This window comes from Ursus arctos, unplaced genomic scaffold (assembly GCF_023065955.2).
Source record: "Ursus arctos isolate Adak ecotype North America unplaced genomic scaffold, UrsArc2.0 scaffold_12, whole genome shotgun sequence".
NCBI lineage: Eukaryota > Metazoa > Chordata > Mammalia > Carnivora > Ursidae > Ursus > Ursus arctos.
Window position 1 is genome coordinate 55,662,517 of NW_026622786.1, and position 17,619 is coordinate 55,680,135.

The 17,619-nt window shown below is 39.2% G+C and overlaps 1 protein-coding gene across 4 annotated transcripts in view; it reads right to left on the reverse strand.

Annotated features, from left to right (window-relative positions):
• PATJ (PATJ crumbs cell polarity complex component) overlaps positions 1–17,619 on the reverse strand; it is a 336,460-nt gene that overhangs the window by 274,059 nt on the left and 44,782 nt on the right. For all 4 annotated transcript variants that reach the window (XM_048220189.2, XM_026497951.4, XM_026497952.4 and 1 more), the window contains exons 13-15: positions 15,366–15,442; positions 13,304–13,360; positions 479–613 (exon numbers count right to left, since the gene is read on the reverse strand). In XM_048220189.2, the coding sequence (XP_048076146.1) occupies positions 479–613; positions 13,304–13,360; positions 15,366–15,442 (269 nt within the window). The remainder of the gene's footprint in view (positions 1–478; positions 614–13,303; positions 13,361–15,365; positions 15,443–17,619) is intronic.

A 17,619-nucleotide genomic window follows, 5' to 3' on the forward strand; every position in this document is an offset into this window, starting at 1 on the left:
ACATCTCAGGAGTCCCAAAAGATGGGGAAAATGAACTGAAAGCATATTATCTATTCTCTTTATCATTACATAGGCTATATTTTTCTTTGCCTTTATTTTATTTCATTTTCTCCAGTTCTATTCAGATAAAATTGACACAAAACATTAAGTTTAAGGTGTACAGTGTGATGATTCGACATACATCTATATTGTGAAATATTGTCACAATTAAGTTAGTTAACACATTCATCACCGCACATGGTTACTTACCATTTTGTATGTGTGGTAAAAACATCTGAGATCTACTCTTAAAGCAATTTGGGGGCTATCGTTAATAATACTATGTTGTATACTTGAAAGGATAGTCCCCAAGTATTTTTCAATGTAAGTGTTCACATTACACTGGCAATAATGTAATTCAGTGCATTTCTGGTAAAAATACATTTTCCTACAACTTAGAAATTCCTGTCCTGTGTCTTTTATCTCTCAGAAATTTTACCTCAAGAAGCTCATCCTCTGGCTGCAGGAGGTTCAATGTATCAACAGGACCACCTGGAGCAACTGAAGAGATATAATGGTGCCCATCAAAGGAATCCACTTCCATGCCAAGCCTCAGAGTGTGAATGGGCAGCAGCTGCAGCAAAATACAAAGCAACAACATCAAACCTGACAAGGACACAGCCAGCTGTTAATCCTCCATCAAGTATTATTTTGACATGAAATCCCCACCTCTTGAATCAGATCATCAAGATCCCAACAGAGGACAATAATGGGAAAACTTGCCACTAATAAAATAGGAGTAATTTGTCTTCCTGCTCTCACTCCTCTTTTCCTTTCAGATTCCCTAGGGATGGAGTCTTGCCTTCATTTCTAAGCATCTAAGCCTTCATTTCTAAGCATTACAAACTTTCTATGGTTCCCAGTACGGATTCTAGGTTTCATTTTTCTGCAGGCTTCCCATCTCCCAGAACATTCTAGTTCCTCTTTATTACCTAATCTCCACTCACACTTCAGTACCAAGGCAGTGTCACTTCCAGGAAGTCCTTCCTGATATCTGAGTTAATGTGCCCCTGTTTGGGGTCCAAGACCACCTTGTACAGATCTCAATCACAGCTCACAACCTACTGTGTTTAGAATTTCTATTTTCTTGATTGTTCCCCCTGCTTAAATGCAAAGTCTATATTTTCTCTCTATAACCTCAGGCCCTATAATAGTACCAGGCACTAAACACAGACTCATTAAATATTTTTTTGAACTAATCTGTGAAAACTGATGCCTCACTCAGGAACTCCTTTTCCATGTCACCAACTTAAGTAGAAAAACTTCCAGTTGGGGGAGGATGGCTATGCAATAAGGAAGGCAATTATTATTCCATCCTAGGACTGATGCTGTTGGCTTAGAAGGATTCGTATGGGCTCAAATATGAGTCAAGGGTTAAGAAACTCTAGCCCCTGTCGAAGTAAACAGACGGGAGTTGGTGGCGTTGGCTCTAAAGGTCAAATGCACTCACCAAGCTCTATTCCCTTGACTTTTGAAGATGGAGCTCATGATTTCTCATTGTGGCTGTATAAACTTTAATGTGGTAAATGGTACTTAATAATTATGATTTATATTTCCTATATCAATAGTCCATTTATCTAAAAATACCAGGCCCCCCTCTAACTATATATTTGATAAGGCGAAAACCCTACACAGCGTGGCAATGCACCCACAACATGGTTCTTTTCTTCATATTTCCTACTCCCTGTGACCCCTTTTCTCTGAGCCTGTCACCTCCCCTTCGTCATCTGCTCCGAATCCCCAGAGTTCTACAGGTCTTGCTTCAGACACCATCTGGGGCTCACGTCCTTCCCACTGTACACACACACACACACACACACGAAGTGGCAGGCAGTCCAGCACACCAAGATGTCATTACTTAAAACAGGCACGAGGGACTTCTGGCCCTGGACTAGTTTTCGGAAAATTACGTGCTCTTGACCACCAAGCACTTCAGGATCTACAAGGATCTAAATAGGAGGTTAGCATTGTTTTCGCTCTTGTTCCCTCTGTGTGATTGTGTGATTTCTTTATTTCTCGCTGTGGTCCCCTCATCCTCTTGCCTAGACACTGAACCTAATCATGCATATCAAACCAGAAGACGACATCAGTTTCCTTATTATCAGTGTGGTGGTTTTTTTTTTTTTTTAAGTCTTTTCCTTAGTAGTGAAAGGTTAAATAAAAACTCTCAGAGAAATGTTTCTATAATAAGAACTAATCACCCATGTCTGCCAGCTCTCTCCCTTCCTTTGTTTATAAGGCAAACACTGGGGCAGAGTGGTCAGTACGTCCACCATACGTCATCTCCAGTGGTATGAAGGCTGCTTGCAAGAACAGATTGCTCAATTTTCAGGAATTTTGCAAGTCAGCTGTTAAATGCAGCCATCACTAAAAATTAAATTCTATACAACTATAGTTAAATAAATGATATTAAAAATAAATGTAGTAAGTATTCAAAATCCATCACTTCCTAATTATTTTTGCTTACACTTTATCTACCTTCTTTAAGGGACTACTATGTACAGTGGAAATACTGTCTAAAAACTACCTAAATACTCTATATGCTACTGAAGGGGTGAACTGAAAGGCAGATGAATGGATGATTTGTTGAGTCGCTAAATGAACCTGGGCAAAGTAATTAAATAGCTCTGTTCCCACAGAGAAATCTGAAACGATGAAGTGCTATTGTGAATCATTTCCCAGCTCAGTGTTCAGTGAGGTCATTCAGGTAGCCTGAAATCTGCCATGGTGGGACTACTTACACCACAGGTACTGGTAAATACTACAAATTTGGGCTGCTTTTTGTTTGATTTCTTTTGCTGTTTTGAGAGCTAGACATTTACTAGCATACCACCGATCTACAATCTAGTCTGCACTTGATATCCATCATGTATTTATAGGATATAAACGATGTGCAAGGATCTGAGTTATGAGCTGGAATCGTAAGGTGAATGAAAGAAACAGTCCTGACCCCGGACAGCATTAATATCAGTGTGAAAGACAGACAATAAATAAGCAAGAGGGCAAGCAGATACAAACAAGTTAACAAAACAATTTGCCAACAGAGGCACCTGGGGGGCTCAGTTGGTTAAGTGTCCGACTCTTGATTCGGCTCAGGTCATGATCTCAGGGTCATGAGATTAAGCCCCGAGTCAGGCTCTGTGCTCCAAGGGGAGTCTGCTTGAGATTCTCTCCCTCTGCCCCTCCCCCTGCTCAGCTCTCTCAATCTCCCTCTCTCTCAAATTAATCAATCTTTAACAACAACAACAAAAAACAATTCACCAACAAACAAGTGTAAACCAAATAATTACTAATCGTGATAAATGCTACGAAAGAACTAATCAGGGTCAAGATACCACACATGACTGGTAGAGGTCATTTTGGAAAGTTGGTCAGGGTAGGTTTCCCAGAGATGGGGACATTTGTGGTAAGAACTGAAGGGTAAGAACACATCAGCCCTACAAAGAGCCTGCAAGGGGCTGCCTGTGGAAGGTCAATGAAAAAGGTAATTGCTAGATTTCTGTTCGAGCAACTGAGTAGATGGGGATAGCAACTTCTGGATAGAAGTACCCAAATTAAAACAAAGACATTGCCCTATACACAGACTAGTGCTACTTACATAAAAATATGCCCCCATAAAAAAAATAAAAGGATTAAGGAGGGAACTGATCTAATCTCCTCATTCAGCCCCCCTTCTAATCCTGACCTATTCATGTAGCTGTCCCCCTAACCCACCACATCCATGCAACAGCTGAAGTCAGGAATAGGCGGGAGCACAGAGGAGCAGCAGACGGTCACCCATGGAATCCCTTGCCTTCCAGATACAGGGCTCTACCCGTGTAGGCCATTCTCCCAGATACCTATAAACAGCACATGCTTCCTAGAAACTTAAACCATGAACAAAACACACATGCTCCATCTTCAGTCACGCTGAACAAATAAACCAGAAATGATGTTTACAAAATCTGTCAATCTGAAAGAGGCCTACCTAATATTAGTTCTGAATCTAAATCTGAGTACAGCTGGGTTTTGAGACTTCATGTTACATTGCTGCAGGCTTCTCTGCGGGAGCAGGACTGTTTAATTACCTGTCCCAGCTGCATTTAGCAACTCAACAAATCAACCGTTTCATCTGTCTCTCTCAGTTGTCCACCCCTTCAGTATTCTGAGTTCTTAGAGAGCAGAAAGTGCTAAAATGACAGAAGTGGGTGCAGCAGACAGATGATGGATGCCTTCACACACATCCCATGTTATGCTTTATTGATGCTTATTCAATTCAAGGGGTCCTATTTAAACTGACAAAGTTAATGAGCGGCAGGGTTTTCCTGATCCCGATGTGACAAGTAAAAGATCCAAGGAAATATATCCGAGGGAAACTATGACCATTGTGTGATATACTGTCAGTGCTAAAATGATGAAGACCAAATGAGACCAAGCAAGCTAGAGCCCTTCAACCTGAGAGTGGAGAGACCGGTCATGAAGCAAACCGCAATTCATTCATTTTGCTAAAAGCTCTACTTTTAGGGCCCTAAACCAAGATATCAGAATGCTCAAGTGAGAATATAAATGGTGTTGCTTCGGGGGAAAAAGCCCTTCTGGAGAGGAACAGATATGTCAATAGGATGGGGGAGGCTGCTTCCAAAAAGCTGAACTCAAAATAGGACAGAAAGAACCCCATGATTGGTTCTTGTAACACACACACACACACACACACACACACACACACACACTTAAGATGTTAAATGCCATTTATGTTAAACAGTTAGAGGGAAAGAATGACTAATTTTACCATAAGTAAAAAACAAACTTTCCAAGAATGAAGCTACAACTTTCCAACAGCGAAACACAGCCTAAGCTTCTCGCCCATCTAAATTTTTAATTCTGAATATTCAAAAAATACACACAGTGTACTCCTTTATACAGAAATACAGTGAAGGTTCTTTTTAGTGGCCTAACACCAACGTCAAGAGTCAATTCGCATTTATCATTTTGTTTTGTTTAGCGTTATCATTTTAAATATCCTTGGTGTTACCTGCCTGGCCCACATGATATTTGAGCTTTTGACACCTGATCTAACACTTTGCACACATGCTCTTGTACTACCTTTGTTCTTGGTGGTTCTTCCACCTGGAATATCCAACTATTTCCCCGAACCCACTCTTCAGGGTAGACTACAAACGCCATCCTCCCAATAACCCTCCTTCACCCTTCTTAAAGAAGTACCACCTCCTTCCTCGAGCAAATATAAGGCCTGTTAGCAATACCTGAACAGTAGAGTTCTCAGGGGAGTGAGGCAAGGAAAGAATCACAATTTCCTTTAGGGACTTCACCACAAACTACAGAATTAGAATACTGGTCAGGAGGGACAAAATAGGACATGTGTATTTTCTCATTAGAGAGTGAGCAAGAGAGAGCACAGGCAGGGAGGAGGGTCAGAGTGAGAGGGAGAAGCAGACTCCCTGCTGAGCAGGAAAGCCCAATGCAGGGCTCCATCCCAGAACCCCTGGGATCATGACTCAAGCGCAAGGCAGCTGCTTAACCAACTGAGCCACCCAGGTGCCCCAAAGACACATGTATTTTTAAAAAGCTCCTGCTTCCGAGAGGCCACCTACCCCAGCTAAGCACCTCAGTTACTATAGTTACTTCATTCTGTGCCTTGTGCTCCCCACTCAAAAAGAGACCAACAAAGTGTAAATTCACACACCTAAGAATCCATTAACAGTAGCTGCCTCTGGGGAGGAGAACAAGGGGACTGGGATGGGAGAGATACTTATTTTTTGCAGGACGTACTTCTGTAACTTTTTAATTTTTGGTCTTGTCCATATATTATTTATTAAAAAAAATGGCACAGGTGCAGAAGCCAGATAATGCCTGATTTGTTTCCTAATTTTGACACTTCCTAGCTGCATATGAGCCTGGGTAAGACACTTTGCCTGCCTGACGCTCGGTTCCCACATATCATAATTGGAAAGAAGAAAACACCGGCTGACCAACAGGGTCACTGTGACAAATAAAGAAGAAACTGTATTTGAAGCAAAGAACCCATCTTGGTAATCGAGTGGTAACACCCACTGCAACTCCTGGGAGGGTCCGGTACATCCCACTGCCTTAAAAATTAGATTTGCTCACATTGAGTGAGGGGGAAACGCATGTTTGAACGTCCTCTGGTTCAGAGAATCTAATTCAGGGAGGAAATAAAGTGAAATTTGTCAGCCTGTCTTGTCAAAACCAGAGAACAGGACGTGTTCTTTTTGTTTCCCACACCGGGGATCTTCCTAACGCTCAGTCCGAATCACAATTGATGGCCAGCCGAAAGGTCACTGGAACGAGCTTAATGCTTCTTCCTCACAGTGCTGTGATTATCTTAATAGTAAACAGTTGCCAAGAAAGCCATCCCTAAAAGTGCAAGTCTCCCCAGATGCGGGAAAACGGTTCTCGTGTCATGATTAACGGCTTCCTAGAAGCAGGGCAGCTAATGCTCAAACCACTGCAAACTGCTTTCACCTCCCTCTTTCCCACAACTTCATCCACCTCACAAGAAAACCTTATCTATGAGCACTGGCCAGTAATTTATGAAGGTGCTTCTTGAATCGTCACCCCTTCCAGAGCAGTGGCAATGGGGTAGTAAACTGGAGTGACCATCTGAAGACAGCTAGACCCTTAGGAACACCAGCTCTGGCCATGAAACATGGCTTTCCTCAATGTTCATAGCAGCATTGTCCACAATAGCTAAATTGTGGAATAAGCCGAGATGCCCTTCAACAGATGACTGGATTAAGAAGTTGTGGTCCATATATACAATGGAATATTAGCCAGCCATCAGAAAGAACGGTTACCCAACATTTGCAGCAATGTGGACAGGACTGGAGGAGATTATGCTAAGTGAAATAAATCAAGCAGAGAAAGACAATTATATGGTTTTACTCATTTATGGAACATAAGAAATAGGAAGATTGGTAGAAGGAAGGGAAGAATGAAGGGGGGGTAAACAGAAGGGGGAATGAACCATGAGAGACTGTGGACTCTGGGAAACTGAGGGCTTCGGGGCGGGGGGGGGGGGTGGGATAGGCCGGTGATGGGTAGTAAGGAGGGCACATATTGCATGGTGCACTGGGTGTTATATGCAAATAATGAATCATGGAACATTGCATCAAAAACTGGGGATGTACTGTATGGTGACTAATACAACAAAATAAAAGTTATAAAAAAAAAAAAGAAAGAAAGAAACGTGGCTTTCCTAATCAGAAACCTGACGAGACAGAAGAAAAACCTACAGCCTTGACCTCAGATCTTGACACTGCACCGAACCGTCCACTGGTGTTAGCTGGCATTGCAACCGAAGCCCAGGCTTACCACCGTGGATCTGGAAGCCCTGCAGCACCGGGTCTTCCTCACCAGCCACATTTAACATTCCAGTCTTCACTTAGTCTGACCCTAACACTGAAACAAACAGCTTCCATTCTCCCCACAAGCTGGCCCTGTCTTCCCACAGAGTTTTTATACCTGCCACTCACCAGTTTCCCAGCTCCCCACGTCCTTATCCTTCAAGCCTGAGCTCAGAAAGGCTTTCTCTGGCTCTATCCCCAGAATGCTCCCTCCTCCCCAGTTACACTGTCACCATCCTGTTTAATCCTTTGCATCATTCCTAACAATCTACAACTATTTTATCAAGCTATTTTTCACTTGCTTACTATCATGCCCTAACCCAAGCCCAGAGTCCAGGCTCTATGAGAGCAAAGACCTTTTCCATTATGCTGCCCACCGTTGGGAGCAGTGTCTGGCACAGAGCAGGAACTCGGTAAATACTTCAGAGATAAATGAATGTGCTCTAAACTGCAGCCTGCCCCTGCGACCATCTAGCTGTATAATTTGAGGTGAGTCATTGCACCTGTGCAAACTCTGGCATCCTCCTCTGTGAGGTTCTGCAGGGATAGAGGCTCATTTACATACTGCGGAGGGGTGGGGGGGCGCTGGGAATGAAAAGCTCCTAAGTTAAGAACTAAACTCCCAATCACAAGAGGATTTTTTTTTTAAAGATTTTATTTATTTGACAGAGAGACAGCCAGCGAGAGAGGGAACACAAGCAGGGGAAGTGGGAGAGGAAGAAGCAGGCTCCCAGCAGAGGAGCCTGATGCGGGGCTCGATCCCAGAACACTGGGATCACACCCTGAGCCAAAGGCAAATGCTTAATGACTGAGCCACCCAGGCGCCCCATACAAGAGGATTTTTAAAAACCATAACTCATCAATAAAAAGAAATAATCTGTGGACATTTATAATTAAGAAATGATTTTTTAAAAAAGTAAATATGTATGATAATGTTATATGGGAAAAGTACACATCCCTTCTCTCTCACACATACATTACATAAAAGGATGGGCCTGCTAACTACAAATATGTAAACACATACAGGTAGCATCTAAATACGAAAAGAGAATAGTACAATTATGGATGACTCTTCCAGGGCAAAAAATTTTAAAGAAATAAATACCTTGGCACAACAAAATTTCTTAAATTAAATAATCAAATGTTTTAAAATCTTTTTTTTTTTTTTTTAAAGCTATAGTCATCAGGACAGTATGGTACTGGCACAAAAACAGACACACAGATCAATGGAACACAACAGAAAACCCAGAAATGGGCATACAACTATATGGTCCCCTAATCTTCAACAAAGCAGGAAAGTATATATAATGGAAAAAAGTCTCTTCAACAAATGGTATTGGAAAAACTGGACAGCAACATGCAGAAGAATGAAACGACCATTTTGTTTCAAAAAAATAAATTCAAAATGCACAAAATAAATTCAAAATGGATGAAAGACCTAAATGTGAGACAAGAAACCATCAAAATCCTAGTGAACACAGGCAGCAACCTCTTTGAGACTGTAGCAACTTCTTACTAGACACACTGCCAGAGGCAAGAGAAACAAAAGTAAAAATGAACTACTGAGACTTCAGCAAGATAAAAATCTTCTGCACAGCGAAGGAAACAACAAAACTAAAAGGCAGTGTATGGAATGGGAGAAGGTATTTGCAAATGACATATCTAATAAAGGACTAGTACCCAAAATCTCTAAAGAACTTATCAAACCCAACACCCAAAACTCAAATAATCCAGTTAAGAAATGGGCATAAGACATAAATTAGACATTTTGCCAAAGAAAACATCCAGATGGCTAAAAGACACATGAAAAGACGCTCAATATCATTTGTCATCAGGAAAGTACAAATCAAAACCATGAGGAGATACCACCTCACACCGGTCAGAATGGCTAAAATCAACAACACAGGAAACAAGAGGTGTTGGCAGAGAAAGGGGAACCCTCTTACACTGTTGGTGGGAATGCAAACTGGTGCAGTCACCCTGGAGAACAATATGAAGGTTCCTCAAAAAGTGAAAAATAGAACTACCCTATGATCCAGCAAGCGCAGTACTAGGAGTTTACCCAAAGGATACAAAAATACTGATTTGAAGGGGCACGTGCACCCTGATGTTTGTAGCAGCATTATCAACAATAGCCAAAGCAGGAAAAAGCCCAAATATCCATTGACTGATGAATGGATAAAGAAGAGATGATATATATATATACAATGGAATATTACTCAATTATCGAAAAGAATGAAATCTTGCCATTTGCAATGATGTGGAAGGAGCTTATGCTAGGCAAAATAAGTCAGAAAAAGACAAACCATATGATTTCACTCATATGTGGAATTTAAGAAACAAAACAGATGAACATATAGTAAGGGGGGGGAGAGAGGGAAGCAAACCATAAGATAGAGAACAAACTGAGGGTTGATGGAGGAAGGGGAGTGGGGGGGCGGGCTAGCTAGGTGATGGGTATTAGGGAGGGCACTTACAATGAGCACTGGCTGTTATAAGAGATGAATCACTAAATTCTATGGCCTGAGACCAATATTACACTATATGTTAACTAGCTAGAATTTAAATAAAAATTTGAAAAAAAAAATAGTTTTTTTTAAAGGAGACTTTAAAAGTTTAGAGACTAAAAATGAAGCACACAACTGGGAAACAAAATTACCATTTATTGAACAATTCTTATGTATTAGCACTGAGCTATATTAATTAAGGCATATATTATACATATTTATACTTAATCTTCCAACATAAGTATTATTGTTCATATTCTGTAGAAGAAAAATTAGGCTGCTTATTTCACCTCCTAAAATGCTTCCTCAGATGTCACCTTTTTAATGAGGCCTTCCCTGGTCAACCTATCTAAAATTGCAAACCCACCCTCTGTCCTGAATTCCTTATTTTTCTTCCCTGCCTTAAACTCTCCATGACACATATCACCAATACAATGTATCCTATTTTTTATCTCCCTTTATGAAAATATGAGTTCTACAAGGCAGCAATTTTTTTTCCTCTGTTCTCTTCTGAAACCCCAGCACCCAGTAGAGGGTCTGACACAAAGTAGGGTATTAATAAGTATTTGAAAACTGAATAATGAATGAATGAATGTACAGCTGAATGCATTGGTGAGTTTCTATGAGTAAGTTCTGAAAGTCTGTTCGATTCAAAGCCTTTTCATGTGTTTATATCAAATTTGCTGAGTACACACATGTGCGTGTGTGTGTGTGTATATGTGTGTGTGCAGATATATACTGAAACAGATATAGATATATATGGCACAGAAGCTGATCAGGAAAGAAAAAAAATCAGTAAGACTGGTGACAAGGAACTAGGAAATGAAGGTGAGACAGAACATCTGTCTGAAAAAAAGACAATGCCATTCTTTAAGATGTGCACACAAAATGTGGTTATTATCTTTTTTTACTTATCATAGAGTACGATGATACAGGGTCTTAATGGCTTTGAACGTGGGAGGACAGACAACTAAAGCTGAGCTGCATGATGAGCTGAGTCTGAGCTAAGGTATGTTTTCCCCAAGGAGGTCTCTTGAGTCCTAAAGCTATATGGGCAAGGAGGCTAAAAGCTAATCGGGAAAACTCTGAAAAACAACGATTTCAGCAGCCCCAAAGTACTGAGGAGATAGAACTGGAGTTCAGGTCCCACTAAGAAGAGGGAACCAGTATACATTCCTGACTCATGGAATACTTGAAAGGCTAGGTCTTAGGAGCAAAGGCAAACCAGAAAGGTCTGAAACTTACCAGAATGGTACCTCCATCTCATCTCAGAGATAATCACCCACCCTCACCCCTCCACCCCCAACACACACACTCACACACACAATCTCATCAGAAACAAGAATGAGTCCGTGGACAAAGATAACATCACCCAAAGCCTCTGTAGTTGTCCTACATAATGTCAGGTAGTCAATTACATTATGACATGAGGAAAGAGACAACCAAATAACAAAAGAAAATATCAAACAATAGAAACACATACAAAGTTCATCCAGATGCTGAAATTAACCATTTCAAGTCCTTATAAACTGTGAGTAATATGTTCAAGAAATAGAAGAAACTATGGCAAATGCAGATTTTTTTAAATTATAAATTCCACCAAAGAATATAATCTAAAAAGGAATAAAACAGAAATTCTAGAATAGAAAACTGTAACAAAAACTAAAATCAAGGACTCAATCGATGGGCTTTAGCAGCAGATTAGGCACAGGAAACTTAGTAAACTGAAAGAAGTATCCAAGAGTTTAGTGTTTATTAAAGAACGGTCTTAGGGGACAGCATCATTGATTTTTATGAATGATAAAAATAGTAACACATATTAGTATGTACTTGCGACTCTTCTAGGCACAGCATATTTAATCCCTATAAAACCAATGAGGTAGGTAGTATCCTATTAATATCTCCCTTTAACAGACAACAAAACCGACACAGAGTTTAGATAATTTTGCAAGCTACTGAATGCATAAGCCAGAATTTGAACTCAGGCAGTTTGACCCCAAAGTCCATGTAATTAGTAAACTGTACTGCAGTGGTTAATAACAATTGAAGTTTGGTGAAGTATTTCTATTTCTTACTATCTTCTTAAATTAAACCCCTCCCAGCATAGTTAGATGGAATTAATAATTAGTGACTATTCTAATGATGATTTTGTAAATAATTTAAAATTAACTATAAATTGTGCCACGATGATTTTATATTGCCCATCGGAGAAAAGCTTGGTCAGTTGGCCCCATAGGTACGCAAGGTAGTGACTCAAAATGCAGGTTAGCACAGGAGGAAAGAAATACTCTCTGCAGTCTCAGCCTTGAAAATTCAAACCTATAAAATGACAGCCCATATAATATAAAATTATGGAGGAGAAACATTCAGCACAAATACTCAAAGAAAGAAATGGCAGAACTATCTAAAGAGATAGCTTCTTAAAAAACCCACATGGGATACAGAGAACTCCTCTTGAATAGTGCATGTGACAGCAGAGTTTAAGCCCGGCTTAGTTCATATACCCGTTTGGGATTACAATATAAATTGTGAAACTATTTTAACAAGAATACCTTTCCTTTCTCATCATTTGTTGAGAAAGCCACCAAGAAGTCTTCTCTAAGTACCAAATGCCCTGCTTTCTGATCATCGAAAATAGAAACTATAAAGTTAATTTGTAGTGAGAAAAAACTAAAAGTGTTGGGGAAAACTGTTATCATCACCTCCTGGCATTTTGCCATTAGAAATAAAGCTCTCGCTACAAAATTGTTTAAGTTCAAGAAAAAATACTGCCTATAATGCACTTTTCTGCCTTTAGACATCCGGACCCGAAAGATTTTGTGAAGTCTATGTTTGTGGTCTTGATTTTTAGGAAACATTTTAAAAGTCCTGCTGATAATGTCTGAAAGGCTAATTGGCTCTGGACGATGCTACTCTGTGTACTACCCGTAAGGTGGGCGAAGCAATCAAACCGGGCTTTTGGCTTCTGAAAGTGGCACAGGGACCCCATGTTCTTCCCAGGCATATCTAACCAACACCCTTCATAACAGTAAGAGCCCACCACATTTCCAGAAAACATCTAAGACTAAATTCTGGAAACTTCTAGTCACAGCACAAACTTAGTTTCTTCAATGAGAACTTAAACCTTTTTTTTTTTTAAGTTTTTAAAAAAATTTATCTATTTGACATGGGGCAGGGGGTGGAGAGAGCAAGCATAAGCAGGGCGAACGGCAGGCAGGGGAGAAGCAGGCTCCCCGCTGAGCAAGGAGCCCGATGTGGGGCTTGATCCCAGCACTCTGGGATCATGACCCGAGCCAAAGGCAGCCACTTAACTGACTGAGCCACCCAGGCACCCCGAACTTAAAGTTCTTCAAACAACAGAAAACGATAACATTTTTAAAAAATAATGCTTACCTTTGAATATTTCTGTAACTCAGCATCATCTGCAATCTGTGTATCCAAAGTAGCAACCTAAATTTACAAGAAAAAAAAAAAAAAACTCCAGTATTTGTAAAAGCATAACATTATTTCTTCTTAGGTTTTCTGAAAAAAACTTGTAAACCCTATATATTGATAATACCACCTGATCTGCATTCTCATCTTTTTCCGTTATTTCTGACATCCAGAAGTATAATACATAACGCAAAATTTCAGAGAATATTTTTCTTGTTGTTACTGTTTTCTTCAGCAATCTTTTCCCCTAAATTACTCAGTTGAACCAGAAGGGGATGTGCAAAACACATACACTGTTTTTAAAAATCCATGACCCCTAAAATTTTAATATAATCCTCTGTTATAAGGAGTCCATAAAAATTTTATTCCTATAACAAAGCCAAGAGTATAATCAGTTTTGCTTTTAAATTCAGGCCTTAAAACAAAGTTTGCGAGGTCAGTAGAGTGAGATGAGTTTGGAAAAATTGAAGCATCTGACTTTCCACAGCAAACCCCACCATTTCCCTAGGAGAAATAGCTGGCAAGGACACGAACAGAAAGACCTGGCCTGGTGAGAAGCTCATGGAATACTTAAAGCTCTTAATCCTGGCCTAAAACTATTGTCCTAAGCCTCAGTGGTAGAGATCCCCAGAAGTGAATTCCTACCAAGCAAAATACTGATGATTTGCATGTGTAAGTTGTTAATAAAGTACGGTGCATCTGGAGGGAGGGGATGAGTTACACAATGATCCAACTAAGCTTCTAAAAGTACTGTACTTCACATAAGCAGATTCTAGAAGAAAAATGAAATCAGAAACATCGGAGTACATGAGTGCATGCATGCATTTATTTATCTTGCTTGGTTTCTCCTTTCTGATCCTCATCCCTCAAAATAGCAAGAATCCTTAATGAATAAGTTGTCACTTTAAATTCCCAACCTCAAATTCTGTCCCCTTTTTCTCGCCATTATGTTATGCCCTCACTGTGTGATAAATGAAATTTGGAGGGGTAGTTATAAGGAGAATACAATTTTAACCAAAAAGAGCCCATCACGAAAGTGTCCCATTTATAAATACTGGGACACCAAATTGAATACCAAACCACTAAGAATAGTAGAAAAAGTTATTTGCTAAGGTGATAGATAGCCTAATGACAAAACAGCATTTGAAAGCTATGAAGTAAAGCAGCAGCACTTCATGAGGACCAAATGCGAGTATGAAATTAGCAAGAATAGAGTATGGCGTGTTTTAACTCAACAACATTGGAAGTTTTCTGACAATAGATAGTGACTGTATGTGCTGAACCAATAAGAGGAAAAAAAAATCTCCAACCAGCCAACAAGTACTAATGATAAACATATGTAAGAAAACATGAATGACAATAGAAATAGAATATTTTATTACTAACGCATTTAGTGAACACTATAGAAGCTTTTCTAAGCACAGCTTTCTGCTTTCACGTGGATTCATACGGGGAAATGTAATCAATCCCTTACTCAATGAATCTAATAACAGGTGAAAGGAAGTCTAATGGACCACTGGTGCTATAAACTTATACCTAACCTAAATTACTTCCTGTTCTCCCTAATACATTTGATAATCATTCTTTCATTTTTCTCATAAAACTGTAAGATTCTTCGTGAAACATAGGACTAATATCCACAGCCCTTTCAGTGAACAATAAAACAAACAGATCATAAAAGCAATCATAAAAATGCCAGCAATTTTAAGCAGCTGATAGAGGTTATAAATTTAAAGCAAGTTTTCTAAGATTCTTCTGCCTACTGTTGACTTAAATGTTTTCAACATGAACCGAGTGTCTGCTAATTATAACTGAAACTTGTGTGCAGTCCTTAATTGCTCTTATAGCTTAAAATGTTAAAAGAGGAGGAAAAAAATCAATCAATCCACTAGAGAAGAAAGGCAGGAGAAAAATAAAGGCAAGCTGGCTAATCTTGGGCTCTCCCATTTCTTTAAACTGCAATGTTAGGAGCTTGACATGCAATGAGACATGAATTTTTTTTTATTACAATATTTTAACATACCATTACTTCATAATCCGGGCCCAACAGGTTTTCCCATCTAGATTTCAGCTCATTTTCTGGAGAGTCTGGAACATTTTCTGGATTTTAGAGGGGAAAGAAAAAGTTGAAGCTACTGTGAGCCAAACTTAACTACTAAATTCCTCAATAATAGCACAGTTCCAGTAAGTAAAAGGGAAATGAATAAAAAGGAAAATGTACGAACATGGGTCCACCAGGTAAAGTAAGTCAGAGGTGACTTACAAGACTAACGTAGAATGTAAGGCCACTTATGACCAAATTATAGAGGGGTTTTTGTTTTTAAGGAAAAATTTTATATTTTATTCAATTTTATTTTACAGGGAAGAGGAACTGATGAGTTAGAAATGAAATTTGAAATATATACACTTTATATGTAAACATCCTGCAGTTTACAAGTAAAATACATCTGGCTTTGCTTTACACTATGTTAAGACAAACAAGGATTTAATTTAAATGTTAATCACTTCAAAGTAATACCTTCCAACACCCACAGGAAAAGTAAAAAACTTACCGAGACATCTTTACCATCAGCTGGGCATATCAACACAATCCAGTCAGACTTCTCATTTGGGCAGATATAAAACCATGTCTGGTTTAATTCAACCAGGGAGATGCATGAGATTTAACGTCCTAGAAACTCTGTGTACTTTGGTCTCATGTGGTTACTTGGTTATACCCTTGTGACTCTTGAGTATAATATTGCTTTTGCATAGGTCAGATAATATTGACGAACTAAGACAGATTTAAAGTGCCCTGCCTGGCCCCCATGTGATCTTGGCCAGAAGCTCAGGACACAGTTCGTAGTCTGAAGAATGACTCATAGGCAAAAGTTAAAGTACTAAAAATACAATTTCAACTTATATCCAAAGCAGTAGCAGAAAATAAACAAACCTTCACCTTTTTTCCTCTAAGTTAAAGAAAAACTCTCTCAATTTTGTCACAAGATTAAACAAGTCACAGAACACTTACTCCAGCTGACATAACCATCTGTCTAAAATCAAACATAACTTGCAATATCAGCTCTTTCAGTCTTCAGCACGGACAGCTCATCTTGGATGCATATAATGCTTAATTACATAATGCAAATCATCAAGTAAAACAGGCTAACCTAAGAATTCAGAGACTAAGACTAATAAACACTAAAGAGCTTAACTCACTGGACGTACAAAACAATATCCATGAAATAACTATATCAACTGACATGTTGGGGATAACTAACGGAAGATCTTATTAAAAGCAAAATATCATTCAATGTGGGCTCTGCACCTTTGTGCCTATCTATTGTTGTCAACACTTCCGTAAGAAATTACGGTAAGAGTTCTACCATCTTTGTTAAATTTCTTTCGTGCAGCAGCTTCTTATCCAGTAGGCTAATTTGCAAAGTTCTGGATGAACTGTAAGCATAAAAATGACATTTCGTACACATGTATAAAATAATGACATCTCACCTACAATTCTTTTAACTCTTTCATCTTTCATTTGCACAGTGGAAGCACAGATAGTCATGAGTTTTAAAGCATAGCACAAAGCTAAGTACCAGAGGAAAAAGACTATTTTCACAGCCCAATAAATCCTGGGCTACACAAAATGACTTAAAAAAATTAATAGTAGGATTATCTGAAACAATTATTCAAATGGCAATGAAGGGGAGAATATGCCACCCCAAAATATGCCATTTTTGCATGTGGCGTATTTTGAGTATTTTTTGCAAGACCCAGCAGACTCAGGAAAAACTTTTACCTCTCCTTTAACTACCTAGAAGAATTTAGATATGAGGTCTAGACCAGAAAGAGCTATTACCAGAGATAACTTTTTTATCTGAAAGACCTATTGGCATGACAGAGCAAACTTTTAATTACCAAACATTTGCTCTTCTTAACATGCTGCAAATTACCCTCTTCATCTTTAAAGACCCAGGCCTCCACCCCATTCCTTAAGTTAGAATGGCATATAAGCCTCAACTGTCCAACTTACTCTTGGGTCTCATATTTTTATGGGGTTTCCTCATCAAATTTTTCTCCCATTAATCTGTTTTATATCAATTTAATTATTAGACCAAAGAACCTAGAAGGGAAGAAGGGGGAGTTTTTCTGCCCTTATAATGAAAAAGACAGCTAACTTCTTAGCAGTTCAATGATTTTGGTCTTACTGTCAAGCTGAAATTACACATACTCATGAAGAAAAAAATAAGATTGATCCAAAAAGAGCAGATTAAAGTGTCTGAAAATACTTCTAA